The sequence below is a fragment of the Lipophrys pholis genome, assembly GCF_963383615.2.
Source record: "Lipophrys pholis genome assembly, chromosome: 5".
In the NCBI taxonomy this organism is placed as follows: Eukaryota; Metazoa; Chordata; class Actinopteri; order Blenniiformes; family Blenniidae; genus Lipophrys; species Lipophrys pholis.
The window spans coordinates 1,205,398-1,224,645 of record NC_137628.1 but is presented as its reverse complement, the minus strand read 5'-3'; the positions used below and the strand labels follow the sequence as shown (position 1 = coordinate 1,224,645).

Below are 19,248 nucleotides of genomic sequence, written 5' to 3'. Positions count from 1 at the left end.
CTAAAGAAGATAAGAGGTAGAAGCGTCCATATCGGTGTATTTTCTTCACACGTATCAATGAGTTTGTTGTCAGGTTTTCTGCAGAACTCCGTGACGACTCGTCATCTTCAGAGTACCTCCAGATTACTGTACATCCAGGAAGTATTCACAGTACTTCACTTTTTCCACATTATGTTACAGCTTTACTCCAAAATCAATGAAATTCATTTTTTCCCTCAAAACACCCTATAATGACAACGAGAAAAGTTTCTTCTTTTTGTTGAGATTTTTGCAAATTTATTAAAAATAATTCAGATTTTGACTAAAACAGAAGCTGATTTCTAAGATTTGACTGTAGAATGTATGAAAAGTGCTGAAGTGGTTTATGTCTCCTCCTCGTCAGTTTGAGTCGAAGCAGCTACCAGGAGTTTAGATGATTCTATGAGACCATTTCTATCCACAACAATGCTCACACTGTTCCGGGGTGAGAATGAGGTGAAGTGTGACATCATCGGTGCAACTTCCTGTGTCTCACCTCTCTCAGCAGGCGTGATGGTGACGATGGGGCTGACGGGCTGGACGCTGCGAGGAGACGAGTCCGACGCTTTGATCACACACTTCTCCGCTTCTTTCAGGTCCGTCAGGGTCACACCCTGCAAACAACAACAACACACCCTCAGCAACAACAACAACAACAACAAACCCTGCAAACAACAACAACACACCCTGCAAACAACAACAACACACCCTCAGCAACAACAACAACAACAACACACCCTGCAAACAACAACAACACACCCTCAGCAACAACAACAACAACAACACACCCTGCAAACAACAACAACACACCCTCAGCAACAACAACACACCCTCAGCAACAACAACAACAACACACCCTGCAAACAACAACAACACACCCTCAGCAACAACAACAACAACAACACACCCTGCAAACAACAACAACACACCCTCAGCAACAACAACACACCCTCAGCAACAACAACAACAACACACCCTGCAAACAACAACAACAACACACCCTGCAAACAACAACAACAACAACAAACCCTCAGCAACAACAACAACACACCCTGCAAACAACAACACACCCTCAGCAACAACAACAACAACAAACCCTGCAAACAACAACACACCCTCAACAACAACAACACACCCTCAGAAACAACAACAGACCCCGCAAACAACAACACACCCTCAACAACAACACACCTTCAGCAACAACACACCAACAATAACAACACACCCTCAGCAAAAACAACTACAACACAACAACAAACCCTCAACAACAACACACCCTCAACAACACACCCTGCAAACACAGTCAACAACAACAACACACCCTGCAAACAACACACAGTCAACAACACACCCTGCAAACAACACAGTCAACAACAACAACACACCCTGCAAACAACACACAGTCAACAACAACAACACACCCTGCAAACAACAACACACCCTGCACAACACATCGTAAACAACAACACACCCTGCAAACACACCCTCAACAACACACCCTGCAAACAACAACAAACCCTGGAAACAACAACACACCGTCAATAACAACAACCCCACACCCTGCAAACAACAACACACCATCAACAACAACACACCCTTCTGTGTACAGAGTGTCACCACCTGTGTACAGAGTGTCACCACCTGTGTGGAGAGTGTCACCACCTGTGGAGAGTGTCTCCTGTGTACAGAGTGTCACCTGTGTGCAGAGTGTCACCTGTGTGCAGTGTCACCTGTGTGCAGAGTGTCTCCTGTGTGCAGAGTGTCTCCTGTGTGCAGAGTGTCTCCTGTGTGCAGAGTGTCTCCTGTGTGGAGAGTGTCTCCTGTGTGGAGAGTGTCTCCTGTGTGGAGAGTGTTACCTGTGTCGAGCGGCGAGACTGACGCATCAGGCGAGAGCGAGCTTTCCTCTGAGACTCTGACTCTTCGTCTCTGACTGGAACCTGAAACCTGAAAGCAGAAACATCACAACCTTTAAAATCTCCACAGTCTTTACATCAACCGGAGGGACTGATAATCAAACAGTAATCTCAAACGGACAGAGCTCGGACCCGTTTCCAGAGGCTTCTGGATTAACTTCAGAATCAACTCTGGTTTTCCCCGTTACCGTGGTAATTTACTGAACCTCTAACCTGCGCTGCAGGTTATGTTCTGGATGAGAGATCAACCAGTATAAGAGCTCCGCCTCCTCACCAGTCAGATCTCCAGCAAAATGACCTGCTAATTCTTAAAAGATCCTGATTGGTGTGCAGATTGTGGGTGGGGCTTTAGCGAGGGATGCATTTCTGTTGCAATAATAAAATAAAGTCTTGTCATTGACGCTTTGAAGGATGTTTTTGTTCTTGACTTGTTTCTAAGTCTGTTTAGTTCACCACGACGCTTCATCTGAAATAATGAGGTTTATAATGATGGTTACGCTGACAGACCTGCAGAAACGTGGATTTATGGAACGGACAACTACTCGTGCCGCCATGGTGAGGAGTTAATATTCCAACAACAAACACGTTCATATGGGGGCGGAGCCTCAAAGCAACTCCATGAAACATAAAATATAAACTGAAAGATGAGTGAGGAAGCACTGCCTGACACTTTTGGGCCATAATGAAGTGAAACTGAGTGCTCACAGTACCGTACCTATCGGTTTACATTATCCATCAATTAATATCGTAGAATCTCACCAAGTTCCACATCAAGAGTCACAAGTTTCTGCAGCATTCCTTCCTGGCTTTGTGGCAGCGACAGTCTTGCTTTGTCCTGGATAATGTTTGAATTCTTCATCTTGTTGGAGAATAACCGTCTGCTCCTCTACGGTAAAGTAAGCTGCTCTGCCGGGTTTGTGATTGCTCAGGTGCTTTTTGTAACGCTGATTAAGAGTGTCCGGGTAAGTCAGCCCAGATAACGGAGAGACATCCAGGTAAGTTAAACCTGGTTCGTGCTACGGGCCTCAGGACCCGTGTCCAGGTAGGTTTAGAGTGTTGGTGGCTCTTACTTGCGGCGGTCTGAACTCGGGGTGTTGGGGCTCTCGGCTGGAGAGTCTTTCTGAGGAGTGGGCTGAACTCTGGCCACCGCCTTATCGTACTCCTTCTCCTTCTTCTCCTCCTCCTCCTCTTCCTCCCCCCTCTCCTCCGGTGTCTGAACGACAGAGAGTGAATCACATTAACTGTCACCAGATTATGAGTCGCAGCATGTTTACGAGGAGAAGCTGAAGTCATCTTCATCACAGCCGAGTGCTGAATGAAATTACCAGAGGACATACAGATTATCTTATCTGTTCCTTTTCTGTATCGGTGTAGAGGATGTGATCTGATAAAACATTTCATCAAAACTGTGAAACAACAGTGGATTTAATGAAGACAAATTGAAATCAGAATAACAGACAGACAGAGAGACACAGAGACAGAGAGACACAGAGACAGAGAAACACAGAGACAGAGAGACACAGAGACAGAAAGACAGAGAGACAGAAAGACAGAGAGACAGAGCAGGAAGGTGTAGAAAACGTTTCAATGTGCTTTGAACTGATTGTAAGCTGCGGCGAGGGTCCGGTTGGTTCATACCTTGTCGTGCGGGCTGACCGTCGACGTGGTCACGCTCTCGGTGTCCGAACTGGAAGTGACGGAGCTTTCTGTGAAGAGCAGTGGAGGAGGTCGGTAACTCCACCATGACACAGGTGGAGCAGACTCTGGAGGACACGATGTCTTACCGGGGCTGTTCTCCTTCTCCTCGCTCAGCTCCAGACCTCCGGAGACGCCTCTCTCCTTCGACTGGTCCTGCACAGTCATCTTCTCTTTACTGCTCATCCTGCACACCGAGCTCCTGGAAACCACACACACATCACACAGAGAAGAGCTGCTCCTCTCTAAGCCACAATCCCTCTGGCAAACCCGCGGGAGGAATCCCATGTGGACATTCACCTGCGTTTCTTGGTCTGTGCATTGGCGGTGTTTGAGGCCGGAGCGTTCTGTCGATCCAGTACTGACCGCTCGTTACGCCACTGAGGAAAACACAACAACAAGCTGATTTCCACTAAGGAAAACGTATGACGTGAAAGAGAGTCGGCAAGTGAAGCTGAGAACGTCTCACATTGGCTTGTTTCTGTGACAGCTCCTCCAGCAACTCCTCCACACTCTCGTCCGACACGTCGAACGGCGTCTGACCCTGCAGGCCACAACGTGACAGGGAGCCACAGTAAATCATCACTGATAAACAGATGGAACCAGGAATCTTCATTCTCAGAACAAGAATCTGATCATGAGAACACATAATGACGGTTTCAAACACAGAACTCTCTGGCTGACTGCTGGTCTGCTCCTGCTCTGGCTCTGGCTTTTACTTGCTGTTGGTTGAAAACAGTGAGGAACTATTTTGAGGCTGACTGAACCTGGCAGGTAAGTTTAAACCTAATTATCGTCGTGTATGTTGGCCTTTCCCAGAGTTATCCTCTTTAAATTTATTGAACGCTGCCCGTTGTTGGATTTTATTCTGGATTTAATTGCATAAACAAGCATCTTGACAGTTGTTGGCCTTTGTCTGCCCCTGAATGGAATTAGAAACTAAGAATCTGGACTCTTATTGGATTTTATCTCACCATCAATCTGTGTGGCTTCTGACTTATGTATGCGTTTTTATGTTGCTGGTTGAAACTTGCAGAGACGTTTCCTGATCATCCATGATTTTCTCTTCTTAACCAATGATCAATGAGTACCTTGACTCTTGTTGGTCTCTGCATGCTGCTGCTCTCAATCTGGTCCAGTACCAACTAAACTGCTATTGTCTTGACCTGCTGAGTGAAGCCGTGTGTGACTTGTTGATCCTGATTAAAACTGAAAGATAAGCAAAGATTGAATGATGCTTTCGTTAAATAAACTGGCTCTTGTTGGTCTTTACTGACCTGATGTGAACGATACGAGGCTGTGTGTTTTCAATATGATGCTCCAATATGTGTGTGAAGCTGCTCTGAAGGCAGCAGTCTGCACCACAGTGTGATGAGACAGTTGGAACTATTACTTGAGGCTCACCCCGTTGCTGCGAGCCTCCATGTTGCACAGCTGTTCGGCCAGAATGCAGCAGGCCTCGCCCTGACCCCAGTGAGCTGCCGCGTGGAGAGGCGTCCAGCCATCAAAGTCCACGGCCGACACGTCCAGGCCACACTGACACAGTATCCTGGAGGAGCAGGACCACAGCGACACGGCAACAACAACTTTAACGTGGAACAGAAGTCAACAAGGCAGCAAGTGAAGCTGGAAAACCACGAGCGAGTCAATGTTCATGGAAAAGAGCCAATCCAAACTAGTTACTTGAGGGCCTCCAGGTAGCCTTTGGCTGCAGCCACATGCAGCGGCGTGGCCCCGGTTTTGGGGTTTCGTACATCAGCAGGGGCACCGTCAGTCAGCCAGGTCCGAGCATCCGACATCATCTGTTCCTCCTCGAAACGCTTTGCTGCTTCCAAGTCCACTCCTGGAGAACGAAAGACATTCAAACCTTCACCCAACTTCCACTGCACTTCAATAGGGGGCAGCACTGAGTCACAGTTCGGTTTAATTTGGTAGTGCGGCGATGTGATCAAGGCTGCAACTAACAATTATTTTAATAATCGATTAATTGGTCAGTTTTTTGGGGGATTATTCGAAGAATCGGATGAAAAAAAAAACAACATTTCAAATTGTAGGACCAGTTGATATTGAATGAACCAAACACCAAAGATGTTATGGTTATTTAAAAGAACATAACTGAACCAATACAAAGATGTATACAATATATTTATGTACTACTGTACATAAATCGTGCGACACAACAAATTGATAATGAAATTCGTTGCAAACACTTTTAATAATCGTATTTTATCAATTTGTTGTTGCAGCCCTAGACGTGATAGTACATCTCCGGTGATGACCTTCCATATGTTTTGAAGGACGTCCTGATGTGTGACGCTGGTCTGAGCCGACCTCCACTGAGCTTCTCGGCTGCTCCACATCTTTACAGTCTTCTCTTTTTCATCTCGCATCGGTTTGTTCACTACTTGTTTTTCGGTCGCTCACTTCATCTCAAGTGATCCTCAGCAACTCCGTCTCAGTGACTCGGTGTCTCTGTAGTGACTCGTCTCTGTGACTCGGTGTGTCTGCAGTGACGCGTCTCAGCAACTCGGTCTCAGTGACTCGGTGTCTCTGCAGTGACTCGTCTCAGTGACTCGGTGTGTCTGCAGTGACGCGTCTCAGCAACTCGGTCTCAGTGACTCGGTGTCTCTGCAGTGACTCGTCTCAGTGACTCGGTGTGACTGCAGCGACTCGTTTCAGTGACTTGGAGTGTCTGCAGTGACTCGGTGTCTCTGCAGTGACTCGTCTCAGTGACTCGATGTCTCTGCAGTGACGCGTCGCACTGACTCGGTGTGTCTGCAGTGACTCGATGTCTATGCAGTGACTCGTTTCAGTGACTCGGAGTGTCTGCAGTGACTCGTCTCAGTGACTCGATGTCTCTGCAGTGACGCGTCGCAGTGACTCGGTGTGACTGCAGTGACTCGTTTCAGTGATTTGGAGTGTCTGCAGTGACTCATGTCAGTGACTCGGAGTGTCTGCAGTGACTCGGTCGCTCACCTTGTCTCAGGGTGTGGCCCTGCAGCAGCGTCTCGGTGGTCTCGTCCAAAGCGATGTCCAGAGGAACGTCGCCGTCACAGTTCACAGCAGAGAGAGACGCTCCTTGTTGCAACAGGAAGCTGTTCAAAACACAGAAACAATCAACTTAAAGCTAAATTAATTATCCAAGAGACTTTATCTGAGTGTACGATGCAGAACCTCTGAGCAAAGGACCAAACATCTCACACTGAAGCAAAACAGATTACATTTGTGTGTGTGTGTGTGTGTGTGTGTGTGTGTGTGTGTGTGTGTGTGTGTGGCAGTAAAGCTCGTGCTTCTGCTGAATCACTGTGCTGCCAAACACAACTACAATGTTAGTAATGTTGAGTGAATAAATACTGACACACACACACACACACACACACACACACACACACACACACACACACACACACACACACACACACACACACACACACACACACACACACACACACACACACACACACACACACACACACACACACACACACACACACACACACACACACACACACACACACACACACACACACACACACACACACACACACACACACACACACACACACACGGTGAACTGTTAGCAGGTAAACTACACACTCTGCGATCTCGGGGTAGCCGCAGGAGGCGGCGACATGCAGCGGCGTCCATCCCTCATTGTCCACCTGGTTGATGCTGGCGCCGTGCTGCCACAGGAAGTTCACCATGTCCATGCTCCCGTCGATGCAGGCCTGAGCACAAAGAGGAAACACCATCAGTCACCTGCTGCATCGTGTCTCTTGTGATCTCAGATCCTCCAAGCAGATGTTCGGCTTTTCCTTATGTGTTCGAAGCACCATGTGACAGCTACAACTTAATTAAACTGGCAAAACACAAACAAACTCCACAACCTCTAGAAGAGCCACAGGAAATATGAGAACTTATTCTGTGTATTTAGTACAATGGAAATAAAGTATTGGGTGATCAAAGTGCTGATGCTAATGTCACTATGTTTTTTTAACATGTCCAGAGAGTAGAGTGACCCCAGGCATCTTGAAAGGTGCTCATCAGTCATTTCTCATGTCCCGAGTTCACCCGAGGACCTTGACCCGTGAACCTCAGACCGACTCCAGGCTCTTCACACTGATCGCTGCAGGTACGAAGGTGAAGTGTTTTATCTTCGCAGCAGAGTGATTAGTGAAGCTTTGGGATGTTCCACTGGTTAAAATGATTTGTCGCTTCAATATGAAAACCTGTATCTGCAAAGCAGAGTGACGGGGAAAAGGAGAGTTTATAGATTATTTTAAATCATAGCCAGTGTGACTTTGACTTCAGGTGCGATCGATCGCTCAACTTCACGGTAAAGTTTCAGAGAATGAAGGAAGGGTTCAAAACCTGATGAGAATTTCAAATGCTGCGTTTAAAGTCCCTTCAACTTATTGTGTCTCATAGAAACCTACATTATACGTTTAAAATGTTATTTCATTAGTTATTTTCCAAATCTGAGAACTGAGCTGATTAACGCTGACATTTTCCATAAAGCTGATTATAAACATGGAGTTTCTTCAACCTGGGGCACAACATCAGTCCACATAGAGTTTAGCAGGTGGAGAGAGAAACAGGCAAAACCTGGATTTAACCTCAACACTCGTTTTGTTTGGTGGCTGGAGCTGCCTTCAGCTGCTGGTAACGCTGATCTCTACACAACTCAGGTGATTCCCTCCATCACTGTCCTCCGTAAACTGATCAACAGAGCGATTCTCCTCTATAGATTCAGGATCAGACTCATTTCACTCGAAATGCAACCCAATGTGACCTGGGGGGGGTGGGGGGGTCGGACCAGGTAAATGACAGCGTGACCTTTCACTGCTTTAACTGTTTTCACTCTCCCGTTGTCGTTTTCATCAACAAAACCAAAATGATCCACATCAGTGATTTGTATGAAGTTATTTTAACACTTCAAGATGGCAGCAGCAGTGATGCAGCAGAAGTCCCATCTCGTGCGACGCACTACAGACGGAGGCTGAAATAAAGCGCCCATATGAACCGCGTCTTCTGAGGAACCAGAACGGACTGAACCAGAACGGACTGAACCAGACGTCAAGGCAGCGTGACGGAGGACGGACGGACGCACACACACGTAAAGCATTAACACAAAGTTAATCCGGCAGTCCATCGGGGCATATTGAAGCATTCAGGTTGAAGCGAAGCGTTCGCCGTGTTACGGAGCAGCGTTGCATCCCTGGTGTGAACGGTGCGGTAGCCTCACCTGGTGCAGAGCCGTGATCCCATCAGCGTTTGAGCAGTTGATGATGTCCGCCACGTTGTCCTTTGTCACTTCCACCTCCTCCAGCATCACCTGGGCCTCCTTCGTGTCTCCGCTCGCACAGGCGGCCAGAAACTCTGCAGCCCGGTCGAACCGCACCCGCTTGCTGCAGACAAAAGGATTCAGACCATTTCGCATCTTCACTTTCAGTAAATATGTTTACAAATGAATTCCTCATGAACGTACTGATAAATGTTTATATTCTCTTTGAAACTGGTCATTGTTCTTTTTGATTCCTTCATGTGTGTAATTCGTTTGGCACGAGCTTCTCCACAAACGTGTTTTTCACAAGATTCACATAGATAATATTTGAATAAAATATTATCTGAACTAACAGGAGAGACTCCCCGTAACCACAGAAGCTTCATCTCGTCATCCACACCATCATCTTTAGCTTTCTCAGGTTGGTCTTCAGCATTAGCATTAGCAGCTGAAGGCCGTCCTGTGTTTGGGTGACAGCTGATTGAAAGGTAAAGACTGGCGGTAGTGGCCAGTGACAGGGATGCATTCTGGTCCCGTGGAAACATGAAATACAACAGTTCATTTAAAGTCCATAAATCTTCTTTCTTGTGGCAATATGAGGAGTAAAAAATATCTTGACATCCACCAAAACTTTCTCCAGCTCATCTTTACAAACCCAAGCAGCACTGAGAGATATAACCTCTCCAGAGAGTCCAGGCTTCACCCAACCTGGAGGAGCCTGCTTGACCCCCAACAGGAGTTTTTATTCACATGAACCAGTACAACGTGCAGCAGCTTCACTTTCATTCTTTCTCCTGATCCCATCAGGAAGAGTGAGTTCCACCGCCCCGGAGCAAACCAATATTGGCCACTTGTATTCACCAGCTTGTTCTTTCATTCATGAGAGGCGAAGGTAGACAGATAGTCCAACTCCAGCACCGAATAGCTTCACTGTTCAGGAGCAGTCATTTTCATTCTGCAGCACAATCTGTACAGATGATCATCAAAGGCTCAACATTTACTATAAAAACATTCACAATTCCAAAATGTTAAATATTGACGTGCAAAAGAAACCTATCAATTTCCTGAAGACAAACCAAACACTGCATGTGAACATCCCCGGTTCCTATCCATCAATATCCCCGGTTCCTATCCATCAATATCCCCGGTTCCTATCCATCAACATCCCCGGTTCCTATCCATCAACATCCCCGGTTCCTATCCATCAATATCCCCGGTTCCTATCCATCAATATCCCCGGTTCCTATCCATCAACATCCCCGGTTTCTATCGAGGGTAGAAGTATTTGGTGTTCCTGCAGGCACCAAACATTAAGAACCCCAAAGAAACTCAACGGACAGTCAGTTTGTGGAACTTCAACTACCGCGTGTTAAATATTTAGTTTTATGCTTCCAATTCTTCTCACTGCAGTGGCAGACTCCAGCTCTCCTGAAAGCTTTTCAGTTGAAGTTCGGTCTGAACTCGCTGACAGACATTTTGAAGCTGCCGTATTTTCCTGTGTGCTGGGTTCAGGTGCGACACACGGGAAACAAGTGATGGTTTTTAAAGTGTTCAGCATAAATTCAGGCTTTAAGTCAAATTAAAAAAAACCTTTTGGAAAGTTGAAATCAATCAGACCATAAAGGACTTCTGCAAATTGAAACGTTCTTGGATGCGTCAGCTGGGAAGAGGGTCAAAGGAGACAGCCGGTACAAGAAGCTTTAGATCAGGAGTTGAAACCAGCTGTAACCATCTGAAGAGCAGTGATGGATGGGCAGCTGTCTGAGCAGAGCTGGTGTTAGACAAGACTCAGAAAACTGAGATTCAGGTCGTTTAAAATGATGGAATGCAGGCTGAAACAGGCCGGCATAGCTTCTAATCCGGCCAAAGTTATTCTGAACAAAAACAGAGACGTTTTCAGTAGATGGGATAAAAACATATTCTGAAATTCTTCACACGTTTTCCACTCTAACAGAAAATATATGGGAAATTCTGCTACGTTAACATGTAATCCAGCCTATTGCAGATGAATTTATTCCCGAAGAAGCACCTGAAACTGGATTATTATTATTTAACACCTGTGTTGATACAAGAGATGTCAACGACTGCAAATGGATAAAGGAAGACGATTACATTCTTTAACTTCACTACAACAATACTGTACTGATCTGGAATGTTTACAGTATCTGGATAGTTTATAAAGCTTTTTTTTTATTATAACAGAAATGATTATTGATCATTTCAGACAATGTGCAGTGTGATGTTAATCTGAGGCTCCACTGGGTTCGTCTGGGGGAAGAAGTGTAGTTTCGGAGCACCGATTATGTATTTGAGTCAGATTTAACTTTATGTCTCATATAAGATAAATCCATGTTGATAAAAGCAGAAGAGAGCAGCAGGAAGAAGCCCGGAGCTCAACTCAGCAGGCGTCCGGAGAAACGCTCTGCTAGCAGGCTAGCACAGGGCGCTGCGCCCGGCCTCGAACTCTCCGATAAAACCGGTTAAAAACACCAACAAGCCCCAGAAAACCTCCCCACAGCCGGACTGAACCCCCCGCGAGTCCCCCCTTCCTACCCCGGGCCAGTCCTCACAGCCCGCCTCACCGTCGTCTCATGCCGGGGCTGCCCTCGTCTCTGCCCGCGCTCGGCTCGCTCCGCTCGGCCTCGGGCTCTGCGTCTCCGCGCCACCTCCGCCGGGGAACGTCCGGCGCCCGGTCGGTGCAGGAGCCGGCCCAGCGCTTCAGCTGCTCCCGCCGCTTGGTCCGCGCCGAGTCCCCCATCTGGTTGGCTAACCGCGGCGGCGGCGCAGCGGGTGGAGGCCGGTGTTTTTGTGAAAATCACCCGGACAGAGAGGCGGCGGCGGACACACCCTCCATGTGTCCTTCACTTCCTGCTTCTTCTCCAGGAGCCGACGAGTCGCGCGCCCGCGAGTGCGCGCAGGGCTGTGCAGGCCTGTCGGTGACGTCACACCGCTACGCCGCAGAAACAACCCCGCAATGACCCCGCACCGGGCAATTAATGATCCCGCAATGACCCCACACCGGAGCAATAACCCTAACCTTAACTGACCCGCACCAGGTCATTATACAACCCCACACCGGGGCAATATATGACCTCGCACCCAGGCAATAGACAGTCCAAACCGGGGCAACAAATAACCCCTGGCTGGGGCATTAAATAGCCCCACATTGGGATATGAAACAACCCCACATTGGGGCCTTAAATTGCCCCACACCAGAGCAAATGATGAGTCCTGGCCGGGGCAATAAATACCCCCACATAAGGGTATTAAACAGCCCCACACTGCGGCATTAAACAACCCTACATTGGGGTATTAAACAAACCCTGCATCGAGGTATAAAACAGTCCAATACCGGGGCATTAAAGAACCCTACACCGGAGTATTAAACAACCCTACATCAAGGTATTAATCAACCCCACACCGGGGCATTAAGCTCTCACCCCTACTACTGAGGAGCCTGGAAGGGAAATCCAGAAATAGCATTAAGCTCTTCCTGCTTTTGTCCTCAGTGAGCCAATGGAGGCTTCATGTTTCAGTAAAACCTCTTTTAAACACAATGTTTAAACGAACAAACCACAACATCGTCAATAAAAATATGTAAAATCATAAAATACATGTATTATGACAATAGAACATTTCTTATAAGACATGATTAACATTGCTATAGAGTTGACCTTTTAGTTATATTCCTGCTGGAATCATGAGGAGACAGACATTTGAAAAGTTCCCACTGCAAAGTTTGAAAGAAACAAGTGACTGTTGTCAAGTGGGAAGTTTCTGAAAGCTCTTTTAACCTTGATCAATAATCATCATGAGAAAGAGAACACAACTGTCAGATCAGTCAATTCTGTTATAAAATAAAAGTGAACTTATTGTTGTTATAATAAGAATAATAGTAGTAATAATAAAGTATTTTTTCAAAAACACACCTTAGTTTTCAGACATTAACTGTCAATGTTCAAAACATTCCTCAGACAAAAAAAAAATGGATGGATGGATGGATGATGAATGATGAATGATGAATGGATGATGGATGGACAAATGATGGATTGATAGATGGATGAACAGATGATGAAAGGATAAATAATGGATGGATGGATAATGATTGGTTGAATGATGGATGGATGATGATTGATGATGGAGGGATAAATGATGGATGGATGGACGGACGGACGGACGGATGGATGGATGGATGGATGGATGGATGGATGGATGGATGGATGGATGGATGGATGGATGGATGGATGGATGGATGGATTAATCAGCACGCAATTGGTTAAACTAAAGGTTTTAGATTTATATTGAAAAACCATCATTGCAGAAGTTACTTCATCATTTAGCTTTGACCAGGTTTCAGATGAAACATGTCAGCTTTCCAAAGGGTAAATAAATAAGATGAAAGTGAAGGATGCATGTGAATCAGTGCGTCAGTGAACTGATCCCACAATCATTAAAGAACTAAAGGGCCACATTCAGATCAATTCACACGAGCTGCACACGCTGTCATGAGTTTCCCATGAATGTGGAGGCCGACGATCGATGCAGCTCTTGTAAACATTCCACCAGAGACTGAGGGTCAAACTCCAGCTCACATTCTTCTGTTCAGCTCGTTCAGCTCCTCCAGTCTGCAGCCGGCGAAGCAGCAATACGGAGAGTCCTTCATTCAGGTGAGTTTTCATCTCATTCACACCATCTTACCAGTGACTACTCACTGCTTGGAATTGTTTTGTGTGTAATATACTCTAAACATGTCATTGGGCCAACATCGACACTTCAGTTAACACTGTGCTTTACCAATTATCAGTTAGTAATGGGAACGAATAGTTTAAAATATGGTGAATATGTGTATCCATCAAAACATTTTGAAGTCACCAAAACTTTTGTTGTTTTTCAAGTTGCTTAAATTATCTAGGCAGCCTGTGTTTTCTGGAGCATAACCCCGAACAGTTAGAGGGTTAGAGGGTTAGAGGGTTAGAGGGTTAGAGAGTTAGAGGGTTAGAGGGTTAGAGGGTTAGAGGGTTAGAGGGTTAGAGAGTTAGAGGGTTAGAGGGTTAGAGAGTTAGAGGGTTAGAGGGTTAGAGGGTTAGAGGGTTAGAGGGTTAGAGAGTTAGAGGGTTGGAGAGTGAGAGGGTTAGAGGGTTAGAGAGTTAGAGGGTTAGAGGGTTAGAGAGTTAGAGGGTTAGAGAGTGAGAGGGTTAGAGGCTTAGAGAGTTAGAGAGTTAGAGAGTGAGAGGGTTAGAGGGTTAGAGAGTGAGAGGGTTAGAGGGTTAGAGGGTTAGAGAGTGAGAGGGTTAGAGAGTGAGAGGGTTAGAGAGTTAGAGGGTTAGAGGGTTAGAGAGTTAGAGGGTTAGAGAGTTAGAGGGTTAGAGGGTTAGAGGGTTAGAGGGTTAGAGGGTTAGAGGGTTAGAGAGTTAGAGGGTTAGAGGGTTAGAGGGTTAGAGGGTTAGAGAGTTAGAGGGTTAGAGAGTGAGAGAGTGAGAGGGTTAGAGGGTTAGAGGGTTAGAGGGTTAGAGGGTTAGAGAGTTAGAGGGTTAGAGGGTTAGAGAGTGAGAGGGTTAGAGGGTTAGAGAGTGAGAGGGTTAGAGGCTTAGAGAGTTAGAGGGTTAGAGGGTTAGAGGCTTAGAGAGTTAGGGGTTATAGGTCAGAGGTTAGGAGTTAGAGGTAAAGAGTTAGAGGTTGGGGGTTATAGGTCAGAGGTTAGGAGTTTGTGGTAAAGAGTTAGAGGTTAGGGGTTATAGGTCAGAGGTTAGGAGTTAGAGGTAAAGAGCTAGAAGTTAGGGGTTACAGGTTCTAGGGTCAGAGGTTATATGGTTAGTGTTAGCATTTGGACAAATTAGTTCCATAAACTGTGATTGTTCCTCAGACTGTGGTAACGTGACGATGACGATGACAATAAAATCCTCTGAAGTAGGGATGGGCAATCTTGGTCCTGGAGGGCTGAAGTCCTCCACGGTTTCGATGTGACCTCACTTCGACACTGCTGATAGCAATGATTGGCTCGTTATCAGTTTCTGCAGAGCTTCATCATGATAACTCAGATGTGTTTGAGCAAGGGACATTGAAAACATGCAGGACTGCAGCCCTAAAGGACCTGGACTGCCCACCCCTGCTCTCAGCATTTATTTGTTTCCCATTGTCACGTAAACTGGAGCAGTTAACATGACAATTGACTAGTTTCTTCTGTTGTACAGTACGTGACTCGTTTCCTGTGTTTGGAGAATGTCCTCACCAAATCACCCGGCAGCCGACTCGCTGCCCCGCCACACCCTGACCCGGCTGGCCCAGGACTGGCTGGCCGAGGACACGCCCAGTCTGGACCCAGCTGGAGCGTGCGTGGGGTCTGGGGAGGTGGAGGCCCGGCTGCTATGTAAGACCCCCAACAGCGTACTGGCAGGAAGCCCCTTCTTCACCGCCGTCTTCTCCCAGCTGGGCTGCACCGTAGACTGGATCCACCAGGACGGGGAGCGGACTGGTAGGACCGGCTGCTTCCTGCAGCATGAGCTCTAAACTACACCCTCAGTCAGGGAGGAACATTTTGAAAAGGAGAGTGAACAAAACAAAGGAGAAAACAACGCAAGGAAAGAAATGTGGTTTACCAGTTAATCCGTTCCATTGTCCAGGATCGTTACAGGTTCAAACCAACTCAGTGGACGAGTCCTCGTCTGTCTGCATCAAAGTTTCAGAATCAACAACCAGAACCAGTTTAAGGTTCCACAGCTTCCACTCAGTGATGAGTGCAGACGTTCAAGAAAAGAGACAAAATACAGAAAACAAACACATTTAACCAGTAAAACCTTGTGACAACAATCTGCAGCCCGTCTCTTCATATTCATGTAACTCCAGAGGGACACAGGCATCTTAATAAACCTCCATTTATCATGATCTGTTACTTCTAATCCTGAAAATCAAAAGAATCAAACACTTAACATGAATCAGTTTGTTTGTAATAAATCTAATGTTTTCTGATGATCTAATTTATTGAGATTCAGTTATTTAAAGTTTGAAGTTGATTAAACAAAATACAGTTTTATTTCAAAATCTCACTCCTAAAGAAGGTTTTCACTTTTCAAACAGAAATTTTCTCTAAAAAAATATTTTCAAAATGTTGAGCTGATTTGTGAAACGGATGTATGTGTAGTTTAAATGAGTGTAATATGACACATATTGACAAATTGTTCATTAATCCTTCATATTGTCCCGGAATGAAGGAGAACATACTGGGACAGGTGAAGGCAGGATGGTGGGGAGATGTTTTTCACTGTGGGTCTGGCTTTACATGTGGCTGCAGCTGGTGATCTCCACGACTCTGTGGTCTCTGACTCGGTGGTCTCTGACTCGGTGGTCTCCATGACTCGGTGAGGGATGCTTGGTTGTTCCAGCGCCCAGGAGGGTTGTTGGTTCTGCCATACCCCACTGGACTGGGGACCTGCTCTGGGTCTCGTGGTGGTTTCACAGATATGTCTATACAACAAATGTCTCTTCAACAAACGCTCAAATCAAATGCATCCCTCACCTACTCACCTGAGGGGGGGGGGCTTCTCTCCTCTAGGTGGGACAGACGTGAGGCAGAAGTTATAAATGTGTTTTTAAGTGCATTAGTTATATAATAAGTCCTTTCAGTGAATTTCTGACGGTTTAACATTCTTCAGGTTTTCTCAAACAATATCTTTGTGGTGGTGATGGGCGGGTGTCACTTCCCCGTTTGTCCAAAGAAGAAGAGCCACAATGAAACTTGAAATGCTTCAGGAGCATTAAGTGGTGTCTCTCATAACTTTCAGTTTATATCGTGTATCTGTGGCTGCATATCACATAAACATTCAGAATTGTGCAGGGACTACCTGTTAAAGCGTGCAAGTAGAGATGTTTAGGAAACACTGAAATCATTTGCAGAGAATAAATGACATGGAAGAATCTTTTGTTGAATAAAAACAGGAATGCCTGCGGTTTTCAACCATGTGGCATGATGTGAAACCGAGAACTTCCACATGAGTCGCATGCTGGTCAAAAGACTGTAACTGAGGCTAACACTGAGGATAGCACTGAGGCTAGCACTGAAGCTAACACTGAGGCTAACACTGAGGCTAACACTGAGGCTGTAACTGAGGCTAACACTGAGGCTATCACTGAGGCTAACTCTGAGGCTAGCACTGAGGCTAGCACAGAGGCTATCGCTGAGGCTATCACTGAGGCTAACACTGAGGCTAACACTGAGGCTAGCACAGAGGCTATCACTTAGGCTAGCACTGAGGCTAACACTGAACTATAACTTAGGCTAACACTGAGGCTATCACTGAGGCTAACTCTGAGGCTAGCACTGAGGCTATCACTGAGGCTAGCACTGAGGCTATCACTGAGGCTAACACTGAAGCTAGCACTGAGGTTAGCACTGTTTATCTAGTTCAGCGTGTGATGTTTGCATGTTGTGGTTTGGTCCCACCAGACACTCTGTGAGGTGCTGACACGGTGAAGGGCTGTAGATCAGAGTATTTAATCCGCTGTCCCTCTGATCAGATCTTCCATGTTTCCAGGTGCAGACGCAGTCACCGTGACGGCGGTGGTGCGAGGCCCAGCGAGGTGCCTCCTCCTTGGGGAACGTCCGGCTCTGAACTGTCTGGCCCGCGCCTCGGGGATCGCCACCCGCTGTGCTCAGCTCCGGGCCGTGGCCAAGGCAGCGGGCTGGCATGGAGAAGTGGCCGGCACACGCAAGACCACCCCCGGCTTTCGACTGGTGGAGAAGTATGCCATGCTGGTCGGCGGCGCGTCCACGCACAGGCATGACCTGAGTGGGATGGTGATGCTGAAGGACAACCACGTGTGGGCATCAGGAAGCATCACAGAGGTCAGCAAACACACCACAACAATACTAAAAATAGTACAGGTGATACAGTTACTGCCCTCACCTGAACAGGTGAGGACAGGATACACCTGGACAGGTAAGGATAGGTGAGAACAGGGACACCTGGACAGGTGAGGATAGGTGAGGACAGGTACACCTCATCAGGTGAGGACAGGTTGAGGACAGGTACACCTGGACAGGTGAGGACAGGATACACCTGGACAGGTGAGGATAGGTGAGGACAGGTACACCTTGTCAGGTGAGGACAGGTTGAGGACAGGTACACCTGGACAGGTGAGGACAGGTTGAGGACAGGTACACCTGGACAGGTAAGGACAGGTGCACCTGGACAGGCAAGGATAGGTGAGAACAGGGACACCTGGACAGGTGAGGACAGATACATCTGGACAGGTGTGAACAAGTTGAGCACAAGTACACTAGGACAGATGAGGACAGGTTGAGCACAGCTGAGGACAGGTAAACCTGCACAGGTGAGGACAGGTACACCTGGACAGGTGAGGATAGGTGAGGACAGGTGCACCTGTGTTATACACCAGTAAGAAGGTTGGTTTGTTTTTCCAGGCGGTGACCGTCGCCCGCTCAGTGTGCGGCTTCAGCAGTAAGATCGAGGTGGAGTGTCGCTCCACGGCGGAGGGCCGGGAGGCGGCGGCGGCTGGGGCGGACATTGTGATGCTGGACAACTTCCTCCCTCAGGTTTTTGTTTGTTTGATAAGTAATTTAAGTTTGTTGTTGGAAAGTGCTGTTCAGCTTCATTTAGTTTAATGATGGTTGCTTGTTGGAAGGTGTTTGTATCATTGTGGTAAGAGGTATATGTCATTTTATCATCAACAGGGGTATTGTTGATACACTCCTCACAGAAAGCACTGCGCCGCGGTTATTTCCTGTTCTCACCGTGACATTTCCTACCTGCAGGAGCTCCACACCGCGGCTCGGACACTGAAGGACGAGTTCCCGGCTCTGCTCATCGAGGCCAGCGGAGGAGTTACTCCGGAAAACCTTGCCTTGTATTTCTCCTCACATGTGGACGTCGTTTCTCTGGGCTGCATCACGCAGGGATGCCCCGTCGTAGACTTCTCACTCAAAATACAAACATCGGGTGGCGATGCAAAGCTTCTCGCCACAAATCAGACGTGCACACAGTGAACCCGCTCATCAATAAAGCGACCAGATATTCTCATAGCAACATTTTGAGGTTTTTGTTTTCATTCCTTCATCAACCTTTCACACAACTTTATCAATATGGGAGGACAGTGTGCTGGACCTGGTCCGGCTGACTGTGAGAGAAGGTAGAGAGAGAGAGAGAGAGAGAGAGAGAGAGAGGGAGAGAGAGAGAGAGGGAGAGAGAGAGAGAGAGAGAGAGAGAGAGAGAGAGGGAAAAAAGCCATGCAAGGCCGGACTTTATGATTCTTTCTCCTTCAACCACTTCACCATCCCTCACGCACACTGGCTGAATAACTCTAATGACGATGAAGACTCCACAC

At 46.9% G+C, this 19,248-nt stretch overlaps 2 protein-coding genes across 3 annotated transcripts in view; one reads left to right on the top strand and one right to left on the bottom strand.

Annotated features, from left to right (window-relative positions):
- Window positions 1-11,806, bottom strand: part of ppp1r12c (protein phosphatase 1, regulatory subunit 12C) — a 16,725-nt gene extending 4,919 nt beyond the window's left edge. For both annotated transcript variants that reach the window (XM_080464887.1, XM_080464888.1), the window contains exons 1-13: window positions 11,493-11,806; window positions 8,872-9,034; window positions 7,224-7,354; window positions 6,603-6,721; window positions 5,310-5,469; window positions 5,031-5,175; window positions 4,096-4,170; window positions 3,927-4,006; window positions 3,716-3,828; window positions 3,570-3,637; window positions 3,002-3,144; window positions 1,875-1,962; window positions 515-632 (exon numbers count right to left, since the gene is read on the bottom strand). In XM_080464887.1, coding sequence (XP_080321013.1) covers window positions 515-632; window positions 1,875-1,962; window positions 3,002-3,144; window positions 3,570-3,637; window positions 3,716-3,828; window positions 3,927-4,006; window positions 4,096-4,170; window positions 5,031-5,175; window positions 5,310-5,469; window positions 6,603-6,721; window positions 7,224-7,354; window positions 8,872-9,034; window positions 11,493-11,668 — 1,579 coding nt within the window. In that variant the 5' untranslated portion in view covers window positions 11,669-11,806. The remainder of the gene's footprint in view (window positions 1-514; window positions 633-1,874; window positions 1,963-3,001; window positions 3,145-3,569; window positions 3,638-3,715; window positions 3,829-3,926; window positions 4,007-4,095; window positions 4,171-5,030; window positions 5,176-5,309; window positions 5,470-6,602; window positions 6,722-7,223; window positions 7,355-8,871; window positions 9,035-11,492) is intronic.
- A 1,726-nt stretch (window positions 11,807-13,532) lies between these two features.
- LOC308109747 (nicotinate-nucleotide pyrophosphorylase [carboxylating]-like) lies at window positions 13,533-18,948 on the top strand. The gene is made up of 5 exons (XM_080463548.1): window positions 13,533-13,577; window positions 15,102-15,382; window positions 17,439-17,749; window positions 18,329-18,460; window positions 18,680-18,948. The coding sequence occupies exons 2-5, from the start codon at window positions 15,130-15,132 to the stop codon at window positions 18,908-18,910; spliced, it is 927 nt and encodes a 308-aa protein (XP_080319674.1). The 5' UTR covers window positions 13,533-13,577; window positions 15,102-15,129; the 3' UTR covers window positions 18,911-18,948.
- Window positions 18,949-19,248: the final 300 nt, after the last annotated feature.